At 35.7% G+C, this 10,452-nt stretch overlaps 1 protein-coding gene across 1 annotated transcript; it reads right to left on the reverse strand.

The window, feature by feature from the left end:
• Positions 1-4,731: 4,731 nt before the first annotated feature.
• Positions 4,732-6,715, reverse strand: LOC131073424 (uncharacterized protein At4g15970-like). The gene is made up of 3 exons (XM_058009864.2): positions 6,381-6,715; positions 5,505-5,885; positions 4,732-5,392 (listed from the first exon to the last, which is right to left on the reverse strand). Exons 1-3 carry the CDS (start codon positions 6,564-6,566, stop codon positions 4,895-4,897), a joined length of 1,065 nt encoding a protein of 354 aa, XP_057865847.2. The 5' UTR covers positions 6,567-6,715; the 3' UTR covers positions 4,732-4,894.
• Positions 6,716-10,452: the final 3,737 nt, after the last annotated feature.

Genomic DNA, 10,452 nt, shown 5'->3' on the forward strand with positions numbered 1-10,452 from the left:
TTGAATGTGATGCAAGCAACATAGTGGTTGGAGCAGTTTTGAGTCAAGACCATAGACCGGTTGCCTTCTTTAGTGAGAAACTCAATGATGCAAAGAAAAGGTATTCCTTCTATTATTTGGAATTGTATGCACTTGTCCAATCACTTAGGAAATAGAGACATTATTTTCTACGTAAGGAATTTGTGGTTTACACTGATAATCAAGCTCTTAGTTTTCTTAATTCACAAGAAAAGTTAAACCATAGGCATATTAAATGGGTAGAGTATTTGTAGTCATATACCTTTACCATCAGGCACAAGAAAGGGCAATGTAATAAGGTAGTTGATGCCTTGAGTAGGAGGTTACTAACAGTGCAAGAAGCGTAGCTCAAAAGCATTGGAGTGGATAGCTTCAAGAATTTGTATGAAGAAGATGAAGATTTTGCTACTGCCTACAAGGTTTGCCAAGGGTTTGGACGCCATTTTCACAGTGAATTTGCATATTACACCTTGCAAGATGGCCTTTTGTTCAAAGGAGGGCAGCTATGTGTGCCTAGAGGGTCTATGAGGGAAAACTTGATGCAAGAAAAGCATAATGGATGCTTGAGTAGACATTTTGGTGTGAACAAGACTTTGGAACTTGTCCAAAGATTCTACTTTTGGCCTAAGATGCAAAGAGATATTAGAAGATATGTGGATAAATGTGTGGTTTGTCAAAGAGCTAAGGGTACATCTTCCAATGCTGGTCTTTATCAACCTTTACCTATTCCCAATCAACCATGAGAGTGTGTAAGTATGGACTTTGTGGTTAGTTTGCCAAAAACCAAATCAGGTTTTGATAGCATTTATGTTGTGGTAGATAGGTTTAGTAAGATGGCTCACATTATTCCATTCAAGGTCACTCATGATGCTAGCCATATTGCTCACCTATTTTTCAAAGAAGTTATTAGGATTCATAATTTACTTATCAACATTATGTCAAATAGGGATGCAGAGTTTATTGGTCATTTTTGGAAGACTTTGTGGCAAAGATTAGGCACTAATTTGTCTTTCAGTTCAGCCTATCATCCCCAAACAGATGGTTAAACTGAGGTGGTTAATAGAACACTTGGGAACCTACTTGTATTCCTAACAAAAGAGTATGGTCAAGCTTGGGATCAGATCATCCATCAAGCTGAGTTTGCTCACAATGATAGTGTGAATAGGTCCACCGGTAAAAGTCCTTTTGAAGTAGTGTATGGCATTCATCCAATAGGATTTTTGGAGCTCAGAGATGTGGGAAATATGGGACAATAGAGTGGAGATTCCTTGGACATGGCCCAATCAATGCAAGAGGTTCATGAGCATGTTAGAACAACCCTATTGAACACTGTACTCAAAAGATCAAAGACAAGGTGGATGAGAAAAGGAAAGACATCCAATTTGTTGTTGGTGATATGGTGATGGTTCATTTGAACAAGGAAAGACTTCAGAAAGGTGTCCCTAGTAAGCTTCAAATGAGGAGAGTAGGTCCTTGCAAAGTTTTGGCCAAGTATGGCAACAATGCATACAAGGTAGACTTACCCGGTGATATGGCTTTGTCACTAATCTTCAATGTAGCAGATTTGGTGCAGTATAAGGGCGCACTTCCAGCAAAAGATAGTAGAGTTTCAGAAGTCTCTCAAGCACACTCAGACCTGCCCTTACCAACTGCACCCATTCCACAAGTTGAGAAGGTGTTAGATTCAAGAATTTTGAAGAAAACAAGGCATACCACCTACATGGAGCACTTGGTCAAGAGGCAACACCTTATAGCATTAGAAGCCACTTGGATACCTGAGGAAAAATTCTCTAAGCATTGAGTTCCATTTACTTTTCTGCCTCAAAGAGTCACTTGACTTCTTTTCTTTGAGGGAGCATGGTGCAGGAGCACCTAGTTTTCAGTCAAGTTTCTACATTTTGGTGTTTTTGTTCATAGTTTGATTTGGAGTGGTGAATAAGATTCTTCTCTTAGGTCTTAATATGTTGTTGTAATATTTTGGTAGGTTGAATGTCCTTAGGACAAAGCCTTTTCTCAATTTTGGCTTGTAAGCCCTTGTAAGCCTAAAATGGCAAAATCTTGCATTTTGATGAAAAATGCCTTGAACAAACTTTTTTGGCATTGGGACATGTCAATGTAATGGTTTTTACTCATCTTAGATGGTTTGGAGGAGAAAATTAAGCATGTAAGGCAAAAATGCACATTTTGGCAAAAATTCTCAAAGTTGCTCGACAACTTTTTGCAACGTTGAGCAACTTTTTGCATTTTTGTGCAAAGGGTTGGTTAGGAAACCGATGGAGAGTTAGTTAGGCCAAAAATGGAATATAAAATATTTGAGAATAAATGTAATGAGATTTTTCAATGCCTGGATTAGATTGGGATACATTTTGAGACCAATTTTGAAGTTTTGCATTGCATTTTATCAAGAATTAGAGCAGCAATCCATACTTAATGGATTGATTGCATTGTTGTACTTTTCTTATTGTTTTTTGCATGTTATTGTAGTGCTCAGGAAGCAATTTGATTAGTTTATTTTCAGGTTTGAATTGAGTTTCTCATTTTGTAAGCTCTCGGCCTAAGTAAGAGTTTGAGAGGCACAGACATGGTTCCAGCTTTAAGTCCTTTGAGTTCTTCTCAATAACCCTTTGGATTTGAGCCATGGAACCTTTGTACAGTGTATATAACTTTTATTTTTCTTTGGTGGTCATTGAAAGGCCAATGATCATCGTTTCCTAGGCGAGCTCAGTCATAGGTTGGTTAGGAAATGAATGAGATTATGCCTTGTGTTTGTAGGAAAGAGCAGGGTTGGAGTTGCAAAGTGTTTGGGATGAACAAGTGATGTGTGGAAGAACATATGTGTGAATTTGGTGGTGTGGCAGATGAAGGAAGACACCTAAACCTTGGAAAAAGACCAAAACAAGCCCAAAACCACCTAAAACAAGCATTTCTCGAGTTCTGTACCTATACCCGGTCAAACTTAGATTCCTAAATTCAGAAGTTAGAAAGTACTTCCAAAAGGGTATCCTGATCAAGAAAGATTTTGTGTGGGTCTTTGGAGAAGTTGGGAGAAAATCCACAGAATTTGGTTAGGTAGGGCTAATTAGGGCTCTTGGGCTAGTAGCCTAGAAAATAGGAAAAGGCGATGGGGAAAAGAATGAAACCCTCACTCAAAACCAATTGATTGACTTTGGAAAATATCACAAACACCTTCTACAACCTTTGCAAGCACTTGTTAGGAGTTTTAGAGTGTAAGGCTTGATTTATCCTAGTGAATCTCAACCATGCTTGAGCAATCAGTGAGCACATCTGGATTGGGAGCACTCCTAGGGAGCTTAGGTGTCCAAATTGATTAGAAGACAATATGAACAACACATGAAGCCCACTAGGACAACAACTGACTGCCCTTAAACAAGGTATTATCTCTCTTTGAGTAGCCTCCCCATCAGTTTCGATGGTTTTTGTGGGTGGTTTGGGGAAGCGGTTTATTTTTGGGAAATTTTGATGCAGATGCACCTTTTAGTCTTAACTAATAAAATATAACTATTACCGATGAAAAAAATAAAAATAAAATAATAAATATAATATGTTTTTTGGTTAATAACAAAACATTATTTGTGTTCAATAAATATACATTTATTTTAATTAAAAAACTATCTAATACTAAAATTTTGGGGTGCTTGCTTTTATTAGGTGAGTGTTCCCAAAATTCACAAGGTGAATATTCCAAAGCTTCTAAGAACCCCGAGTAAGCTCGAAATGATCTAAAGGGTTGTGTTTCATACTTGAGTCCAATATATTAGACCCACTTACAAAGTGGGATGGTGAAAATAATGCTTAAAATTTGAATAACAACGTTCAATATGACCATGGAGATGCAAGACTCTAATTACCAAGTAATGGGAGGGCCTTAGGAGGCCAAAAAATATTATTGAATGCATCTCCTTCAATAAGTTTATTGACTCTTTCAATTCTCCTTCCTTTCTAAATCTTGTATACCTCGTGAATGCAAGAGCTTCAAACAAATTTCTTAGAGATAGTTGGATCATTTGATAGGCTTTTCCCTTGTGTATACTATTGTTTTGTACTTGTAAATTGGTTAAATACGGTTTAAGTACTCCTTTTTACCCTTTAGTAATAACTTAACAAGAAATATGAAAGTGTTCATATGCAGATGCCTTCCTCTTATATGGTTGAATTTGTTTCACTAAACATTTATTGTTAAGAGTTATCACATATTCGTAGTTCTACTAAATTGTTAACAGCTTGCATAAATATACATCTTTGCATCAATATACATTTCATAAAAGTCAAATGAAGTCAACATCTTCACCTGAATTGGAAAGCCTTGGTCAATACCATATTGATTTGTCAATTTTCCTAAATGCTCCTCCCACTAAAACTTTGTACTAACCCAAAACATCACACCATCGAGAGAAACATGACACAATGCGTCTCTTGTTGGTGTTGCTCTAAATGATTTTTTTCATTATCTGATGAAACGTCTAAATTGGATGCAAACAAATATTTAAATTTGGTAAGTGGTAGTTAATTTGATTTTCTAAAATGTGAAAATGGAAATTAACAAAAATAACTACGAACACTTTCACGAGAATCCCACAAAACTACATAAACGTGGGGACGTCTACAGCAGATTTCCACTGTACAGACACGTCTGTTCATTCCAGTTCAGGAAGTTATCAATATGATTTCTTTGAAAATTGTAAATGGAAAGTAACAAAATTAATGGTGGAATTTGTAGGACACTAATTGTTTTCTTCTAATTTAGATGATTTCAATCTAATTACACATGAATAGTTCAGAATTTTCCCCAATTTCTTTGAATTAGGAGCAGATGTTCTGGGAAAATTAAATGATAATGATAGTATTAAAACAGTCTTCATCGGCGACAGGAATTCTGACATGCGTCTGGAGATGTCCAGAGCACATCCTTGCCTTTACCTATCTTTTCTTGTTGCTTATATTTCTCCCAGTCGGAAAGAGTATTTCTCAAATCAATAACCTTGGCCTTCAATCCGAGTTCACAACAGTTGGCATGCATGGTACAAACCGAGTTCACATCTTTCGTTCTTTCACAGTACCCGCCAAAATATTTAGTGTCAAGGAATTCGAATTTAAGTCGCCTGCGTCTGAACTCATCCCATTTCAGTAGGTTCAACACTTGTTGCTCATTTTTACGGGGATAATCTTTCTTGGATCGATACCAAAAGTTGAAAAAATCAACTGTCTTTTCATTGGAGCGAACATACATGAATCCTGCGTTGGGCTTATTGTAGAGATTAGTTGCTTTCCTTCTATAACGATTTGATGCTACTTGGAAGTCTGCCTTGGATGAGAATTTAGTAAAGGGATCTCGAAACCACATAATATCCGCATCCTGGATGATAATAATATAATCTGAATTATTCTGATGAAAAATCAGGAAATATGATATAAATTTACTGTACAATTTTCTCCAAACCCTTGACGAACATGAAAACCTAACTTACCGAGAAAACGAAGTTATATCCTCGCTCCAACACTTGTCCGAAGAAACGAAGCCTTCTCCACATCATTTTCAAATAACCTCGAGTCATGTAAAGATTTTCTCCCGAGAAATCGACTCCCTCTGTTTTCATCAGATAACAATGCGGATGAATTTCCCGGCAGCGATTGAGCGCCTTCTCATCTACGGCAACAATCAACAAAGTTTTCAACAACGCCTCGGTTCCGTTACCGATGTGGAAACTTTTCAGGAATAAATCCACCATGCTATTGTTCTGCGCCCACGCCGCATTCAGAGTCGTGATTATAACGGTTTTCTCCTGGTTCGCCGCTTTTGAAAGGCTTACTTTTAGCTTGTCTGTAACATTTGATGAATTATAAGTAGGCTGCGAGAAACAGAGGAAACTGTTAATTTTATAGTGAAATCTTATAAATTAGCATAGACATCTTTAGTACACCTATCTAAAAACAGGGGAAAATTATATTTTCAATAATTTATCTTATAGAAGATTCAGAACTGGTGTCTCTTTAGATCTATTTAAAATATCTTTGCAATTTCAAAAATTATTTGTGAAATCATGTGTATTTATTTTTGAATTAATATTTATTTCAGAGGCAGAGATAGATCACTGTAATTCAATTCTTTACTGATTTCTTTCTTTTCTGAATTACAAAATTTGATCTAAAACATTAATTTATATACATGCAATTAATTACACAAACTTCTATATATCACTATAATTCAATTCTTCACTGTACTCTTTCTGATTATAGATTAGAAAGGGACACACAATTAATTACAGACATAATCCTGTCGAAAAACTAAGGTCAGTTATGCCTATTGCAGTTACTGATGAATTAAAAAGGTGAGAATATCTTACAATATCTGGATCTTTTGCATGCAAATCGTCCATCTCTGAAGGGAAGAGCTTTTGCATGCTGATGAGAATCGGAGTGAAGGAAGCCTGGAGTTGTTCATCAATAGCAATGGACACAAATCCCACCACTATTATGCAAGCCAGAAATGCACTCACCGTCCTCACGACCCTCTGACTAACCCCTTTCATGCTGGCCTGTACAGAGATTTACTCAATTCTCCCTATTTGTATCTCTGTGTTAAATTAATATTTTTGAGGCACATAAGAACGCCACGTCGCTGCAATATAGACAGCAGGTTGCACGAAGTTGCAGAAAAACATTAACCTGGTTTCCACTCTCCACTCCCCACTCTCCACCATAGGAGTCAAGAGAAGAGTCAAGAGGAGAGGATAAGGAAACTACAAATGGTAGGTCCATCAAGGCCGCTGCCTCGAAAGACTTGGAAATCACGGATTACAAGGATTTGTATTTTCCCTTTATCGCTTTGCTTTTGTTTTGAGTATAAATTTCCACCACAAGAAAGACACAAAAAGTTTTAGTTTATGTGTTGTATAGGGGAAAGGATTGAGTAGATATCCATGGACAAGCCATAATGGTGGATATGCCATAATTCTTGATATCATAGTGAGTTGATATATTTCTCTCACACAATAGATGAAGCTATTGGGTACATAGTGAGGCGATATATCTCCCTCTTCTAGATGAATCTATTGTGATCATAATAAGGTGTTGTGGGATAGAAGATTATCCTCCCTTGCTAAGAGGGAGTGTTGAAATAGATAGATCTATTGGATAAACCAAATGTCTAATTGGCCTTACAGTCTTAGACATTTGTCTTGTAGTTATCCGTATATCTCTACTTATTATTTTGATCACATATAGACTGATCAATTGAATATTATGATTAATATTATAATCAACATTATGAATAATTAGTAACAATCTTTTGTTACTAATTATTCAAAATATTAATTATATTATTTTATTTTATAAATTATCGATTTATTGTATGTTATCACATCGGCTTGGTTGACCAGTTATTTGTTATGTTAGACCTGACGATATTATCGTGGGTATTGCATTTGTAATATGTGCCAACGTGCTCCACATAGGAGTCACGAATCCTTGAGGAAACATGTCGGTTCCACAAGGAGTCTTGACTCCTCTTTGGATCACTGATTGTATATAAATAATTATATGATGTCAATGAAGTGGGGCAATGCAGTGATAGATAGCACGTCGACAACAACAAAAGGTGACAGCTGTGGAAGTGAAAGGTAAAATTAATACGATAACAAGAGCATTCAAAATTGCTAAAATAATATACAATAAACATTTTCTTGCACGTACAACAGCTGACCTTTGTGAATATCACCAAAATTAAAATTAGCTATATGTCTAATCCACTTTAACACAAACTTGATGGTCAACATGCTTAACATTGTGTTATTTTTCTAAAATTTATCAAAAAATGAGTTTAACATTATTGCTATATTTCGTTTAACTTTGGATTGGAATATGTGCAAACTTGATGGACAAGATGCTTGATATTGTGTTTTTTTTTCTAAAATTTGTTAAAAACACATCATTGGTAGTTGAAAAGTAAAGGGTAAATGCACCAAGATTGTCAACATTCTTGCCATACTTTAACCTCCAAAAGATTCTAGTTGCTAATTGTTCTTGACCATCAATAGGTGTTGATTTAGACTTTTGAGATTTAGGACAAGAGTTGTTAGAAGAAGAAGGATTGTCTTCAATGATTTTAATAGTTCCATTATCAATTGATTTTTGTAAACCCAGATAATCATTAGCATCATGATCATGAGTTTGATGAAATTAACAAAAAGGAGTCTTTGAAGAAGAAGTCTTTTTAGCCTCTTGATGCATCCATTGTCTCGCAAGATGATCTTTGAAGTCTTGAATCCTAAGGAGGTGATCCATTGGAGAATCATTATAATGTCATAGGCCTTCTCTGTTGTTCAAATTTTTTGAGTCCTTGTCCTCTATAATCTTGTTTTGATATTATGTTATAGCCAATCCTATAGGAATTTCTTAATTGAGAAGGGGGGGGGGGGAACATTGTAATGAATCTATTTGAAATTTGTAGTGTAAGAATGTTTAGAGGGAAGAAAAGAATTAGTAGATGAAGAAGAAATATCTTGTAAAGCATATCTTTCCTTTCTATCATCATGCATGTCCTCTTTAATAGATTGGGAAGGAAGATCCTTATCATCTAAGGCCTCATCTTCTCTTAATGTTATGTGTGGAGATAAGTCATGAATTAAATGCATAACATCATCTTCTCTACAAATTTTTTGATGACTAAGATAGGCTCTAGGAGAATAAGGAGGATCTAGAGAGATGAAAAGACCAATATCTTGATTTTTTCCCCCTTGCACTAAGGTATGTGTATGAGAAGAAGATCGTGCCATGTTTGCTCTGATGAATAAAAATAATAGTAAGAAGGGAGGGGTGAATTAGTATTCCTTTGAACTTATTTAAACTTCTAATTAAGTAATGGTGTAACATAATCTAAGTGCAGTAAACAAAAGAGACATAACACATAACACCTGAATTTTGTACATGGAAAACCAAATATGGGAAAAACTACAGAGAGAAGATTCTCTTAGGAATAGAGTAGTATGCAACTAGTTACACAATACAAAGGGTGTTGGCTCATTGTCGATTTGGCTCACTGTTGGTTTGGATTCACTGTCCCGAACAAAAGATGTCTTATAGCCAAAACATGAGTTACACAATATTGAACTGTTGTAGTTGCATCTGTCACATGCATAGATTACAATTCTTTTGCAGTACACAAGTAGTTCTTCTTTATTCACTATACAATATTTACTCACAATGCACATTCACAGTATTCTTTGCATGTAGTACACAAATTAGTTGTCTTTCAACAACCACACACATTTCACATGATATAAGCCGCAATATATATTCACATAAACAAAAAACTTAACATGACAAGTCGGCTCATTCAAAAGTGGTGAGACAAGACTTATCCAATGCATAACACCAACCAAAAATTTCTTTGCGTAGAGTCAGCTTCTAACAAGTAGCATATCCAAATAGGATCGAATCTAAAGCATCTTGAGACGTGTAGAATCATCATGTCCAAATGGGACTAGACTCAAAAATAGTCTTTCCAATTAGGTAGAGTAATGGACCACAAATTGTGTGTATGGAAAGAAAGAAAAAATGCATGTGAAAAAGTAATCTAACCAATCCGAACTACATAGATACATTATAGACCAGATATATACATATGAAATCTATGGCATCAATGAAAACAATGGCAAATAGATCAACAATCTCCCCCTTTGTCATTGATGGCAATAAAAGTTATATAGTAAAAGTTTTGCTGAGAATAATAACATAAAAGAGAGTTTTAAATACTGATGAATATTACTAATACTACTGCACACTAACTACTCTCGCTTTGACAACAATGATAAAGGGTAAAAAGAAAAACTGAAATGAGACTAAAAAACTCCTCTTAAGGGAGATAATCAATGCTTGTCGGAGAAACCTTTGATGCTCTTAGCATGGTCAATCCAGGGATCCTTGTGCATATCCTAGTGAGAAAGAGCATCTGTTAGAAGTTCAACATGTGCTAACATAGATGCATGTAGTTGTTCTGCTTCACTGATGGAAGGGATTAGAATAAGTGAAATGGGAGGCAAAAAAGAGAGAGCATGATTCAACAACGAGATACTTTTATTTCTAAAATATCTCAATTTTCTTAAGGGAAGAATAATATTGTCCCTTTGCTGATGTAGCTAATAGTACTTGCTAACAAGATCTTCAATCTTTGATCTTTCAGAGCCATATAAGTCTTTTGACAGTTTGAAGTTCTCCCGAGCCTACTGGATTTTATCTTCAATGATGTTCATTTCCTCCTTAATACTTTTGGTGGCATCCGGCCACTAAAGATTGAAAGAAAACAATATGTCACTGTTATCTAGGTAAGATTCGTCCTACGAGATTAGCTAAGAGAGGTAGAGGTGTGGATTCACATTTGGCCTTGAACTCTTGCAAAAGCTTTTGCTTATCATCAGC

Source organism: Cryptomeria japonica, chromosome 7 (genome assembly GCF_030272615.1).
Source record: "Cryptomeria japonica chromosome 7, Sugi_1.0, whole genome shotgun sequence".
NCBI classification, from domain to species: domain Eukaryota; kingdom Viridiplantae; phylum Streptophyta; class Pinopsida; order Cupressales; family Cupressaceae; genus Cryptomeria; species Cryptomeria japonica.

What these genes read in the sequence shown, in the direction of transcription:
- LOC131073424 (XM_058009864.2), bottom strand. Translation starts at nt 6,566, where the DNA reads ATGAAAGGGGTTAGTCAGAGGGTCGTGAGGACGGTGAGTGCATTTCTG. An exon ending in ATGCAAAAGATCCAGATATT is followed by an intron (nt 5,886 to 6,380) that starts GTAAGATATTCT and finishes TGTTTCTCGCAG; the next exon opens with CCTACTTATAATTCATCAAA. An exon ending in GATATAACTTCGTTTTCTCG is followed by an intron (nt 5,393 to 5,504) that starts GTAAGTTAGGTT and finishes ATTATCATCCAG; the next exon opens with GATGCGGATATTATGTGGTT.